Raw genomic sequence first — 15,128 nt, forward strand, 5'->3', positions numbered from 1 at the left:
AGTAACCAGCAGGTAGCCTAGCGGTTAGAGCGTTGGGCCAGTAACCAGCAGGTAGCCTAGCGGTTGGAGCGTTGGGCCAGTAACCAGCAGGTAGCCTAGCGGTTAGAGCGTTGGGCCAGTAACCAGCAGGTAGCCTAGTGGTTAGAGCGTTGGGCCAGTAACCAGTAGGTAGACTAGCGGTTAGAGCGTTGGGACAGTAACCAGCAGGTAGCCTAGTGGTTAGAGCGTTGGACCAGTAACCAGTAGGTAGACTAGTGGTTAGAGCGTTGGGCCAGTAACCAGCAGGTAGCCTAGTGGTTAGAGCGTTGGGACAGTAACCAGCAGGTAGCCTAGTGGTTAGAGCGTTGGGCCAGTAACCAGCAGGTAGCCTAGTGGTTAGAGCGTTGGGCCAGTAACCAGCAGGTAGCCTAGTGGTTAGAGCGTTGGGCCAGTAACCAGCAGGTAGCCTAGCGGTTAGAGCGTTGGGCCAGTAACCAGCAGGTAGCCTAGCGGTTAGAGCGTTGGGCCAGTAACCGAAAGGTTTCTGAATCAAATCCCCCGAGCTGACAAGGTAAAATGATATCGTTCTGCCTCTGAGCAAGGCGGTTAACTCACTGTTCCCCGTACGCTGAAGACGCGGATGGCGACTAATGCAGCTTCCCGTACCTCTCTGATTCAGAGGGGTTGGGTTAAATGTAGAAGTTGTACAACTGATTAGGTATCCCCCTTTCCCTTTCTGCAGCGAGGAGGATTCAGGAGGAGGTGTCCCCTCAGCCCCGACCCACAGAACCAACAACTCCAATACAGGAAGTAAGTGTGAGTGATGTTGTTGTGTGTGTGTGTGTGTGTGTGTGTGTGTGTGTGTGTGTGTGTGTGTGTGTGTGTGTGTGTGTGTGTGTGTGTGTGTGTGTGTGTGTGTGTGTGTGTGTGTTTGACTTTCGTACCTTGGTCTGCTGTAACTAAATATGTGAGTGAGATTCCTGAACCATTCTAGATTGCAGCTGGTAGCAACAAAGCGCTTGCGATGTGTGTGGACCCAAGAAGGACAGGTAGAAACAGTACACATGCATCAAGTGCAAGAAATACATTTGCAGCACAAACACAGTAAAACTCTGTCCCTCATGTGGTGTGTAGACCAGCCTTAATTTATGTTCAATGGGGCTCATTTATCATTTCTATAAAATACTGTATGTAAAACGTGTCCTTCCAATTCGTTCAGTTCAAAGCAGTAAACATCAATAGTGATGAAAACCTTGTTTCATTTATATTTGTTCAAGATAAACATGATTTATTCCTCCCATGTCTTGATTATAATAGACGGCTGGGCAAGGCATTTTATCCCAGAAAAATAAACAGTGCTTTTATTGATAAATGTGATCTAGCAGGTAAATGGCAAATATTAACCATGTATACTCTCTATATTAACCATGTACACTGTCTATATTAACCATGTATACTCTCTATATTAACCATGTACACTGTCTATATTAACCATGTATACTCTATATTAACCATGTACACTGTCTATATTAACCATGTATATTCTCTATATTAACCATGTATACTCTCTATATTAACCATGTACACTGTCTATATTAACCATGTATACTCTCTATATTAACCATGTACACTGTCTATATTGCTGGTAATTGATATGTAAATTGTTACGGCTGTATTGTTGTAAAAACCCGATTGTCACGTCCTGGCCAGTATAAGGGTTAATTGTCATTTTAGTTTGGTCAGGATGTGGCAGAGGGTATTTGTTTTATGTGGTTCAGGGTGGTGTGTTAGTTAGGAGGGTGTTTGATTTATTTATTCCGGGGTTTGTTGGGCACTGTCTGATCTTCATGTATTCTATGTTTAGTCTAGTATGTCTGTTTCTATGTTTGGTTAATTGGGGTTGGGACTCTCAGTTGAAGGCAGGTGTTGTCTATTTGCCTTTGATTGAGAGTCCCATATATTAGGGTGTGTTTGTCATTTGTGGGAGATTGTTCTGTGTTTAGCCTTGTGCCTTGCCAGACTGTTTGTTGATTGTTCGTTCTTTTGTTATTTTGGTGTTCATTTTGAATTGATTAAACGTCAAGATGAGCATACACATACCTGCGGCATTTTGGTCCTCCTTTACCAACGACAACCGTGACACCTATAATGTTATTGGTCCATCAGACCCGTGAACACTGGGTGAATAACCAAAACATGAACACCACACAAGGGTTAAAGGGGCAATCTGTAGTTGCTACATCCAATTTTTGTACTTAGACATGAATTATATGTATGTACCCATTGATTCTTGAAGAATATAACTTATAAAGGCCTCATGACCTTAGTCGAACTGTCGTACCCAATCAGCACCCAAAATATAACCTTGTTTAACTCCAATGTTTGGAAACAAAGTAAAAGTAAACAAACAGCAATCAGTAGTTGAAATAATAACAAAGTGGCTCCTGCCCCTGTTTCAGTAAAACGCTGATGGACGGAGCTGGAGAAATGTAACCACTTTCAAATTCATAGACAGAGATATGGATAAGCTCTGTGGTTAGACTAGTCCTTCTCCTAACAAGCTCTGTGGTTAGACGAGTCCTTCTCCTAACAAGCTCTGTGGTTAGACTAGTCCTCCTAACAAGCTCTGTGGTTAGACTAGTCCTTCTCCTAACAAGCTCTGTGGTTAGACTAGTCCTCCTCCTAACAAGCTCTGTGGTTAGACTAGTCCTTCTAACAAGCTCTGTAATTAGACTAGTCCTTCTCCTAACAAGCTCTGTGGTTAGACTAGTCATTCTCCTAACAAGCTCTGTGGTTAGACTAGTCCTCCTAACAAGCTCTGTGGTTAGACTAGTCCTTCTCCTAACAAGCTCTGTGGTTAGACTAGTCCTCCTAACAAGCTCTGTGGTTAGACTAGTCCTTCTCCTAACAAGCTCTGTGGTTAGACTAGTCCTCCTAACAAGCTCTGTGGTTAGACTAGTCCTTAAAACAAGCTCTGTGGTTAGACTAGTCCTTCTCCTAACAAGCTCTGTGGTTAGACTAGTCCTCCTAACAAGCTCTGTAGTTAGACTAGTCCTTCTAACAAGCTCTGTGGTCAGACTAGTCCTTCTAACAAGCTCTGTGGTTAGACTAGTCCTTCTAACAAGCTCTGTGGTTAGACTAGTCCTCCTAACAAGCTCTGTGGTTAGACTAGTCCTTCTCCTAACAAGCTCTGTGGTTAGACTAGTCCTCCTAACAAGCTCTGTGGTTAGACTAGTCCTTCTCCTAACAAGCTCTGTAGTTAGACTAGTCCTTCTAACAAGCTCTGTGGTTAGACTAGTCCTCCTAACAAGCTCTGTGGTTAGACTAGTCCTCCTAACAAGCTCTGTGGTTAGACTAGTCCTTCTCCTAACAAGCTCTGTAGTTAGACTAGTCCTTCTAACAAGCTCTGTAGTTAGACTAGTCCTTCTAACAAGCTCTGTGGTTAGACTAGTCCTTCTCCTAACAAGCTCTGTGGTTAGACTAGTCCTCCTCCTAATAAGCTCTGTAGTTAGACTAGTCCTTCTAACAAGCTCTGTAGTTAGACTAGTCCTTCTAACAAGCTCTGTGGTTAGACTAGTCCTTCTCCTAACAAGCTCTGTGGTTAGACTAGTCCTTCTCCTAACAAGCTCTGTAGTTAGACTAGTCCTTCTAACAAGCTCTGTGGTTAGACTAGTCCTCCTAACAAGCTCTGTAGTTAGACTAGTCCTTCTAACAAGCTCTGTAGTTAGACTAGTCCTTCTAACAAGCTCTGTGGTTAGACTAGTCCTCCTCCTAACAAGCTCTGTGGTTAGACTAGTCCTTCTCCTAACAAGCTCTGTGCTTAGACTAGTCCTCCTAACAAGCTCTGTGGTTAGACTAGTCCTTCTAACAAGCTCTGTGGTTAGACTAGTCCTTCTCCTAACAAGCTCTGTGGTTAGACTAGTCCTTCTCCTAACAAGCTCTGTGGTTAGACTAGTCCTCCTAACAAGCTCTGTGGTTAGACTAGTCCTCCTAACAAGCTCTGTGGTTAGACTAGTCCTTCTAACAAGCTCTGTGGTTAGACTAGTCTATCTAACAAGCTCTGTGGTTAGACTAGTCCTTCTCCTAACAAGCTCTGTGGTTAGACTAGTCCTTCTAACAAGCTCTGTGGTTAGACTAGTCCTTCTCCTAACAAGCTCTGTGGTTACACTAGTCGTTGCTGAGGGCAAGTGCAATTTTAAAGAGGCAACAACACTGTTGCATACCCTGACGGACCATCATGGCAAAAACAATCGAAATACAATCTAAAGATGCGACAACACACATCCCTGTGGTGCGCCTTTACCCACAATTCTCTGTTTCAGCTACCTTATACTTCAGCTCAGTCTCATATCAGAATGCCAACAACAGAGGCTTGATCAACCTAACCTGCTAAAGTTACTCCATTCAGACAGTCACACCTGAGTGACCCCTACACCGGGGGATTCCTTCAACATGATTGTGAGTTCTCACTTCAATACTTGCAATTTAGATCCAAGCCTGATTTTACTTCCCTAACAACACAAAGCGCAGGTAGATATAACCACATAGCTAAACAATGTTTTATCTGCCAGTCCGAAAGACGGAGGGTGTGTGTGTGTGTGTGTGTCTGTCTGTCTGTCTGTCTGTCTGTCTGTCTGTCTGTCTGTCTGTCTGTCTGTCTGTCTGTCTGTCTGTCTGTCTGTCTGTCTGTCTGTCTGTCTGTGTGTGTGTGTGTGTGTGTGTGTGTGTGTGTCAGGTAGACTGAGGGTTGAGGGCTCCAGAGCATTTGACTATCAGATAGAACTGAAATGGGCTGACCCTCCATAACCCCAAGCTTGGTTCTTTAGCCAGACATATCCAGAAGTGACTTGAGATATAGCTAAGTGTGAATGTGTTTCACTATATTTGGACCAGAAGTCCCTACAAAAATAGTAAACAAACAACAATTTGACCAGCTGGGGACATTGTGTTAGTCCCCACAAGGTCAAATGCTATTTCTAGGGGGTTTAGGGTTAAGGTTAGAATTAGTGTTAGGATTAGAATAAGGTTTAGGGTTATGAGCTAGGGTCAGTTTAACCCCTGAATCAATGGTTAACCCCTGAATCAATGGTTAAGGTTAGGTTTTTGGGTTAAGGTTAGGTTTTTAGGTTAAGGTTAGGGTTGACAATCTGGGTTAAGGTTAGGGTTAGGGGTTGCGGAAAATATTATTTTTGTCCCACAAGGTCAGTTGTACAAGACTGTTTGTCTGTCTGTGTGTGTGTGTGTGTGTGTGTGTGTGTGTGTGTGCGTGCGTGCGTGTGCGTGAGCGTGTGCGTGAGCGTGTGCGTGTACAGCACAGGGACAGACACCCATTTCATTGGATGTTGTCATAAGAAAATTGTAAGAAAATAGGCAGCATTTTGTAAAGAAATCCTTAGATTTTCCCCAAGCTTGACTTGGTTACTTTCACAAGTTGTAATAACATGTGATTGCCTAATGACATACAGGCCTATAGCTATGTCTCTTGGGAGTGAAGAATCTGCCTACAGCCATGTACACAATGTATTACATGTATTTTCTTTCCTAACCCATCTACACACAATACCCCAAAAATGACAAAGTGAATATATGATTTTAGACATTTTTTGCAAATGTATTTAAAATGAAATAAATAAATAATAATAATAAATAAATATCTAATTTATATAAGTATTCAAACCCCTGAATCAATACTTTGTAGAAGTACCTTTGGCAGCGATCACAGCTTTGAGTCGTCTTGGGTATGTCTGTATCAGCTTTGAGTCGTCTTGGGTATGTCTGTATCAGCTTTGAGTCGTCTTGGGTATGTCTGTATCAGCTTTGAGTCGTCTTGGGTATGTTTGTATCAGCTTTGAGTCGTCTTGGGTATGTTTGTATCAGCTTTGAGTCGTCTTGGGTATGTCTGTACCAGCTTTGAGTCGTCTTGGGTATGTCTGTATCAGCGTTGAGTCGTCTTGGGTATGTCTGTATCAGCGTTGAGTCGTCTTGGGTATGTTTGTATCAGCTTTGAGTCGTCTTGGGTATGTCTGTATCAGCGTTGAGTCGTCTTGGGTATGTCTGTATCAGCGTTGAGTCGTCTTGGGTATGTTTGTATCAGCTTTGAGTCGTCTTGGGTATGTCTGTACCAGCTTTGAGTTGTCTTGGGTATGTCTGTATCAGCTTTGAGTCGTCTTGGGTATGTTTGTATCAGCTTTGAGTCGTCTTGGGTATGTCTGTATCAGCTTTGAGTCGTCTTGGGTATGTCTGTACCAGCTTTGAGTCATCTTGGGTATGTCTGTATCAGCGTTGAGTCGTCTTGGGTATGTCTATCAGCTTTGAGTCGTCTTGGGTATGTCTGTATCAGCGTTGAGTCGTCTTGGGTATGTCTGTATCAGCTTTGAGTCGTCTTGGGTATGTCTGTATCAGCTTTGAGTCATCGTGGGTATGTCTGTATCAGCTTTGAGTCGTCTTGGGTATGTCTGTATCAGCGTTGAGTCGTCTTGGGTATGTCTGTATCAGCGTTGCACATCTGGATTTGGGAATTTTTTCCCCATTCTTGCTTGCAGATTTTGTCAAGCTCTGTTAAGTTAGATGAGGAGCAGCAGTGAACAGCAATCTTCAAGTCTTTCCACAGATTGTCAATTGGGATTCAAGTATGGGCTTTGGCTGGGCCTCTCAAGGCCGTTGACATTCTTGTTCTGAAGCCATTCCAGCGTTGCTTTGACTGTATGCTTGGGTTCATTGTCCCGTTGGTACGTATGTCTTCGTCCCCAGTCTAAGGTCGTTAGCACTCTGAAGCAGATTCTCATGAAGGATGTGCCTTTATTTGCCTCCAGTCATTGTTCTCTCCTTACCAGTCTCCCAATCCCTGCTGCTAAAAAGCATCCCCATAGTAGGATGCTGCCACCACCATGCTTCACGGTAGGGATGGTATTCGTCTGTTGATGAGCTGTGCCTGGTTTTGAATTCAGGCCAAATAATTAAATATAGGTCTCATCAGACCACATAATATTTTCCCTTATGATCTGAGTCTTTCACTGCCTTTTTTTCCCAACTCCAGACGTGCTGTCATGTCCTCTTGGAAACTTTCAACCCTCTAGAAATAGTTTTATACCCTTCCCCAGATATACACCTCAACACACAATTCTATCTTGGAGATCTCCGGACAGTTCCTTCCTTCCTTCACGGTATAGATTCTGCTCTGACATGAACTGTCAACTGTGAGACCTTACATAGACAGATGTGTTGCTTTCTAAGTGATGACATGACAGCGTGTAAATAATATGTATCCTGACGTGACTCATCGCGTCACAGCGTGGTCAGTCGGCTAGGTTACTTCTTCTTCATCATCTTCTTCTTCAGGATTTGGTTGGCGGATCACATACCATTTTTTTTAGGTGCATACACCGCCCCCTACTGTCCTGGTGTGTGAGGCCATGCACGGCCTGCCTACATTTGAGTGGGTTGAGTCACTGACGTGGTCTTCCTGTCTGGGTTGGCGACCCCCCTTGGGTTGTGCCATGGCGGAGATTTTGTGGGCTATACTCGGCCTTGTCTTCGGACGGTAAGTTGGTGGTTGTAGACATCCCTCTAGTGGTGTGGGGGCTGTGCTTTGGCGAAGTGGGTGGGGTTATATCCTGCCTGTTTGGCCCTGTCCGGGGGTATCAACGGATGGGGCCACAGTGTCTTCTGATCCCTCCTGTCTCAGCCTCCAGTATTTATGCTGCAGTAGTTTATGTGCCAGGGGGCTAGGGTCAGTCTGTTACATCTGGAGTATTCTCTTGTCTTATCCGATGTCCTGTGTGAATTTAAATATGCTCTCTCTAATTCTCTCTTTCTCTCTTTCTTTCTTTCTCTCGGAGGACCTGAGCCCTAGGACCATGCCTCGGGACTACCTGGCATGATGACTCCTTGCTGTCCCCAGTCCACCTGGCCATGCTGCTGCTCCAGTTTCAACTGTTCTGCCTGCGGCTACGGAACCCTGACCTGTTCACCGGACGTGCTTGTTGCACCCTCGACAACTACTATGATTATTATTATTTGACCATGCTGGTCATTTATGAACATTTTAACATCTTGACCATGTTCTGTTATAATATCCACCCGGCACAGCCAGAAGAGGACTGGCCACCCCTCATAGCCTGGTTCCTCTCTAGGTTTCTTCCTAGGTTTTTGGCCTTTCTAGGGAGTTTTTCCTAGGGAGTTTTTCCTAGCCACCGTGCTTCTTTCACATGCTTTGCTTGCTGTTTGGGGTTTTAGGCTGGGTTTCTGTACAGCACTTTGAGATTTCAGCTGATACACGAAGGGCTATATAAATAAATTTGATTTGATTTAATTCTTAATACGGTAATTAATACAACACTGGGAAAAAAACAGGAAAAGGAAAATTGCCCTGCCAACTATTAACCCTCTCTAAAAGAAACACCAACTGTCACGCCCTTACCTTAGAGATCTTTGTTATTCTCTATGTTTGGTTAGATCAGGGTGTGACTCGGGTGGGGAATTCTATGTTTTCTGTTTCTTTGTTTTTGGGCCGAGTATGGTTCCCAATCAGAGGCAGCTGTCTATCGTTGTCTCTGATTGGGAATCATACTTAGGTAGCCTGAGTTTGTGGGATCTTGTTTTCTGTTTAGTGTCTGTGCCTGACAGAACTGTGCGCTTTCGTTTGTGCCTTTTGGTATTTTGTTTGAGTGTTTTATGAATAAAAAGAATCATGAACACTTTCCACGCTGCGCTTTGGTCTACTATTCCTACCACCCACGAGAGCTGTTACACCAACCCATTCCACGATTTAACCCCATCTAAACCTCGTCCAGACCGCCGGTCTGAGAGGACAGGAAGTTGACTTTACGACACTACTGTCTAAAAGCCCATCGAGGTGTAGTGAATTAAGATCAATTATAAACTGAGTGGGTCGAGCCCTGAATGCTGATTGGCTGAAAGCCATGGGTATGACAAAACAAATATTTGTACTGTCTTAATTACGTCGGTAACCAGCTAATAATAGCAATAAGGCACCTCGGTGGTTTGTGGTATATGGCCAATATACCACAGCTAATGTCTGTATCCAGGTTCTCCGCGTTGCTTCGTGCGTAATAACAGTCCTTATTCATGGTATAATGGCCATACTGTATATCACACTTCATCGGGCCTAATTGCTTAAATATCTAATCAGAACGTTGAGTGGATGGAAGCAGCAGGAGAGGAATGGACATTCTGATGGTTTAAAGGGGCAGTCTGAGATTCAAACGAACCAAACGACAAAGCGTTCAGCCCAGCCGGACACTGAGGGATGTGGCTGGAGAAATATAACCACTCTCAAATTCATAGACAGAGCTATGAATGCGGGGACTGTTTTGAAGCCTTACAGTGTTTTGTTTAAACAAGTTTATATTCTGGATACCGGTGGGGTATGACAGTTGAACTAAAATGCTCACGAGGCACTTCAAATATATATATATATATTCATCTAGAATCAATGGCTATATATATTTTTATTTTTTTATTTTTCACCTTTATTTAACCAGGTAGGCTAGTTGAAAACAAGTTCTCATTTACCACTGCAAAATGTAAAAAATGTCTGGCCAATCCCAGATTGGCTGTTTAATTAATTCGTAGACACGGGTGCCAAATCAGACAGGTCAACACCAGGCCCAGAGACAGCACATTAGCCACACTACGACTGGAGAGTGTTAGAATTCACAACGAGAGAGAGAGCGGCGTCCCAAATGGGGCCCTTTATTCCATATATAGTGCACTACTTTTTTGAACAGAGCCCTACGGAGCCCTGTTGCACTGTATAGAGTGCCGTTTAGGATGCACCCTCAAGGGCTAACTTGTGTATTCCACATCCCACATTAATGAGTTCGTTGGAGTTCAGGACAACACAGGATATTCACTCAATCTCTTTTGATCATGTCTGAACCTTGAGCTTGATCCCATCCACCTCTAATAAAGAAGAAAAAAACAAACAATTAATTGATTAAAACTTTAACTATCAAAGTAGACTGTGAGGTTGACATCCCAAATGGCATCCTATATCTAGGCCCTGATTAATAGTAGTGCACTATAAAGGGAACAGGGCGCCATTTGGTATAATTGTTTTAGCTAGTCCATCTGGGTGGAGTCTTCTCACACAGTAGCTTGGAATGCTATTGATTATCGCACGTGATCACTGAGAGTTTCCTAGCAACACCTACCGTTACCGTAGATGTTACTTCCTGGGTCGTTACAATGTGATCACCATAGCGACGGGTAAAAAAAACGCTACGATCACTACTTTACATTTGTAACAGGTTGTGCAAACCACTACACCTACACTACACCTACACTACACCTACACTACACCTACACTACACCTACACTACACCTACACTACACCTACACTACACCAGGAGACCCAGGGTTAACACTACACCTACACTACACCTACACTACACCTACACTACACCTACACTACACCTACACTACACCAGGAGACCCAGGGTTAACACTACACCTACACTACACCTACACTACACCTACACTACACCAGGAGACCCAGGGTTAACACTACACCTACACTACACCTACACTACACCAGGAGACCCAGGGTTAACACTACACCTACACTACACCTACACTACACCTACACTACACCAGGAGACCCAGGGTTAACACTACACCTACACTACACCTACACTACACCAGGAGACCCAGGGTTAACACTACACCTACACTACACCTACACTACACCTACACTACACCTACACAACACCTACACTACACCTACACTACACCAGGAGACCCAGGGTTAACAGCCTCCTACACTACACCTACACTACACCTACACTACACCTACACAACACCTACACTACACCTACACTACACCTACACTACACCAGGAGACCAGGAGACCAGGAGACCCAGGGTTAACAGCCATTGTGTTCAGAATAAATATGTACTGAATGTCCCACTGCTCCATTTTGTTGTGAGATCAACGTCTGTTCTGCTGTGAGCAGGAGGAACTACATAGAATCGTCCACTCAATCGTGAGTAGTGGGGGGGGGGGGGGGACAAACAAGTCCGACGGCTGGATGAGCTCTTTATTCTCTCTTAATGATGTTGTGTCTCCGACTGTAAAGGTCACATACAGAGGGAGAGATTATGTGATCTAGCCATCCGTTCATCAATCAATGTCTTCTCCTCGGAGACCAGAACTGTACGGACTACAAAGCCTTTTAAAGGATAAGACAGGCGTACATTTGAACTATAGTACATTCATTTAAAGTTAAATCTAAGGATCAGCTGTAGTGATCAAATTACACGAAGTCCTGGACGACGATATCAGGCATATTCATCATGCTGTGGAGGTCATAGGACAGAGATACCAGACACGGTTCGAGAGATGGGAAACTCTGGAGATACTGTCCATCTCAAACCAGTTAGGTACATCTGCTTTTACATTTTTGTCACCTTACTTGTGGAATAATCTCCAAGGCTCTCTAAATGGATTGGTGCCTCTAGGACAGTCCAAGGATCTCTAAATGGGATGAATTGGTGCCTCTAGGACAGTCCAAGGCTCTCTAAATGGATTGGTGCCTCTAGGACAGTCCAAGGCTCTCTAAATGGATTGGTGCCTCTAGGACAGTCCAAGGCTCTCTAAATGCGATGAATTGGTGCCTCTAGGACAGTCCAAGGCTCTCTAAATGGATTGGTGCCTCTAGGACAGTCCAAGGCTCTCTAAATGGGATGAATTGGTGCCTCTAGGACAGTCCAAGACTCTCTAAATGGATTGGTGCCTCTAGGACAGTCCAAGGCTCTCTAAATGGATTGGTGCCTCTAGGACAGTCCAAGGCTCTCTAAATGGGATGAATTGGTGCCTCTCGGACAGTCCAAGGCTCTCTAAATGGGATGAATTGGTGCCTCTAGGACAGTCCAAGGCTCTCTAAATGGGATGAATTGGTGCCTCTAGGACAGTCCAAGGCTCTCTAAATGGATTGGTGCCTCTAGGACAGTCCAAGGCTCTCTAAATGGATTGGTGCCTCTAGGACAGTCCAAGGCTCTCTAAATGAATTGGTGCCTCTAGGACAGTCCAAGGCTCTCTAAATGGATTGGTGCCTCTAGGACAGGCCAAGGCCCTCTAAATGAATTGGTGCCTCTAGGACAGTCCAAGGCTCTCTTAATGGGATGAATTGGTGCCTCTAGGACAGTCCAAGGCTCTCTAAATGGGATGAATTGGTGCCTCTAGGACAGTCCAAGGCTCTCTAAATGGGATGAATTGGTGCCTCTAGGACAGTCCAAGGCTCTCTAAATGGGATGAATTGGTGCCTCTAGGACAGTCCAAGGCTCTCTAAATGGATTGGTGCCTCTAGGACAGTCCAAGGCTCTCTAAATGGGATGAATTGGTGCCTCTAGGACAGTCCAAGGCTCTCTAAATGGGATGAATTGGTGCCTCTAGGACAGTCCAAGGCTCTCTAAATGGGATGAATTGGTGCCTCTAGGACAGTCCAAGGCTCTCTAAATGAGATGAATTTGTGCCTCTAGGACAGTCCAAGGCTCTCTAAATGAGATGAATTGGTGCCTCTAGGACAGTCCAAGGCTCTCTAAATGGGATGAATTGGTGCCTCTAGGACAGTCCAAGGCTCTCTAAATGGATTGGTGCATCTAGGACAGTCCAAGGCTCTCTAAATGAATTGGTGCCTCTAGGACAGTCCAAGGCTCTCTAAATGGGATGAATTGGTGCCTCTAGGACAATCCAAGGCTCTCTAAATGAATTGGTGCCTCTAGGACAGTCCAATGCTCTCTAAATGGGATGAATTGGTGCCTCTAGGACAGTCCAAGGCTCTCTAAATGGGATGAATTGGTGCCTCTAGGACAGTCCAAGGCTCTCTAAATGGGATGAATTGGTGCCTCTAGGACAGTCCAAGGCTCTCTAAATGGGATGAATTGGTGCCTCTAGGACAGTCCAATGCTCTCTAAATGAGATGAATTGGTGCCTCTAGGACAGTCCAAGGCTCTCTAAATGGGATGAATTGGTGCCTCTAGGACAGTCCAAGGCTCTCTAAATGAATTGGTGCCTCTAGGACAGTCCAAGGCTCTCTAAATGGATTGGTGCCTCTAGGACAATCCAAGGCTCTCTAAATGGGATGAATTGGTGCCTCTAGGACAGTCCAAGGATCTCTAAATGGGATGAATTGGTGCCTCTAGGACAGTCCAAGGCTCTCTAAATGGGATGCATTGGTGCCTCTAGGACAGTCCAAGGCTCTCTAAATGAATTGGTGCCTCTAGGACAGTCCAAGGCTCTCTAAATGAATTGGTGCCTCTAGGACAGTCCAAGGCTCTCTAAATGGATTGGTGCCTCTAGGACAATCCAAGGCTCTCTAAATGGGATGAATTGGTGCCTCTCAGACAGTTCAAAAGGCTGATTGAGGACCTTTTCACTCCAGAATGTGTTTGTTTTCTATGACTGTGTTTTGCTTTTAGTTTATTGATGTTTATATCGATGTTTATATTGATGTTTATATTCATGTGTTTATATTGGTGTGAATATTAATGTGTTTATATTAATGTGTTTATATTGATGTGAATATTGATGTGTTTATATTAATGTGAATATTAATGTGTTTATATTAATGTGAATATTAATGTGTTTATATTGATGGGAATATTAATGTGTTTATATTGATGTGAATATTAATGTGTTTATATTGATGTGAATATTAATGTGTTTATATTGATGGGAATATTAATGTGTTTATATTAATGTGAATATTAATGTGTTTATATTGATGTGAATATTAATGTGTTTATATTGATGTGAATATTAATGTGTTTATATTGATGTGAATATATCGATGTGTTTATATTTATATGTTATTGATGTTTGATACAGGGTCATCGTAAATCAAACAAAACATCTGTTAAAGTGACTGAGGTAAAACATGTCCAGGCATGTATAGTGAAATGCTTGAAAGCACCAAAGTCTTCCTGTGAGGTCGCTGTGAGTAAAACAAGATGATGTACTCATTGGACAAAACATGAATTCATCATAAACGATATTTCACTGCATTACAATTATACCCAGTGTCCCACTCCCACCTTACAGTCAAGTTCTGTAGGAGTTCATCTCCAAACCCAGAACAAAATCTTGTTGGCGGTAGAATATCTCTGACAAGAGGAGTTAGCTATTGTAGCCTACCTGGCAACACACGTAGGTCTGCGTCACTGCCGGTGCGGGCGCTGCCAGGGTTGTCTGCCAGGCAGCGATAGGTGGCAGAGTCTGGTGGTTGAACCTTGCTAACCTGGAGCGAACCAGAGGGCAGTACCACCACTCTGCTCTCCGGTGTTAAGGTGAGGGGCAGGTCCTCTCTGTTCTTCTGCCAGCGTACCACAGGCATGGGATCACCAGTCACCTCACAGCGCAGCAGGGCCGTGTCACCCAGGTAGGAGGACACTGACTCTGTAGGGACCACGAGCTTCAACGGACCTGGTGGGAGAGAGAGAGAGAGAAGAGAGAGAGAGAGAGAGAGAGACAGTGGGTTAGACACTGACTCTGTAGGGACCACGAGCTTCAACGGACCTGGTGGGAGAAAGAGAGAGAGAGAAAGAGAGTGAGAGAGAGAGAGAGACAGTGGGTTAGACACTGACTCTGTAGGGACCACGAGCTTCAGGGACCTGGGGAGAGAGAGAGAGAGAGAGAGAGAGACAGTGGGTTAGACACTGACTCTGTAGGGACCACGAGCTTCAGGGACCTGGGGAGAGAGAGAGAGAGAGAGAGAGACAGTGGGTTAGACACTGACTCTGTAGGGACCACGAGCTTCAACGGACCTGGGGAGAGAGAGAGACAGTGGGTTAGACACTGACTCTGTAGGGACCACGAGCTTCAGGGACCTGGGGAGAGAGAGAGAGACAGTGGGTCAGTAGCTATCATTGACATGAAGAAAACCTTACTAGGGAGAGAAGAGTACCTTTGTAGTGTGAGATAAAACTGAAGCTATCTGCTGAGAGATAAAACTGAAGCTATCTGCTGAGAGATAGAACTGAAGCTATCTGCTGAGAGATAGAACTGAAGCTATCTGCTGAGAGATAGAAATGAAGCTATCTGCTGAGAGATAAAACGGAAGCTATCTGCTGTGAGATAAAACGGAAGCTATCTGCTGAGAGATAAAATGGAAGCTATCTGCTGAGAGATA

General features: G+C 44.3%; 1 protein-coding gene across 1 annotated transcript in view; it reads right to left on the reverse strand.

Moving 5' to 3' along the window:
• The window catches only part of LOC115159833 (netrin receptor DCC), a 257,441-nt gene extending 242,575 nt beyond the window's left edge, over positions 1–14,866 (reverse strand). Inside the window, exons 1-2 of the mRNA XM_029709887.1 lie at positions 14,827–14,866; positions 14,135–14,515 (exon numbers count right to left, since the gene is read on the reverse strand). Coding sequence (XP_029565747.1) covers positions 14,135–14,515; positions 14,827–14,866 — 421 coding nt within the window. The remainder of the gene's footprint in view (positions 1–14,134; positions 14,516–14,826) is intronic.
• Positions 14,867–15,128: the final 262 nt, after the last annotated feature.

Source organism: Salmo trutta, chromosome 23, assembly GCF_901001165.1.
Source record: "Salmo trutta chromosome 23, fSalTru1.1, whole genome shotgun sequence".
Classification (NCBI taxonomy): Eukaryota; Metazoa; Chordata; class Actinopteri; order Salmoniformes; family Salmonidae; genus Salmo; species Salmo trutta.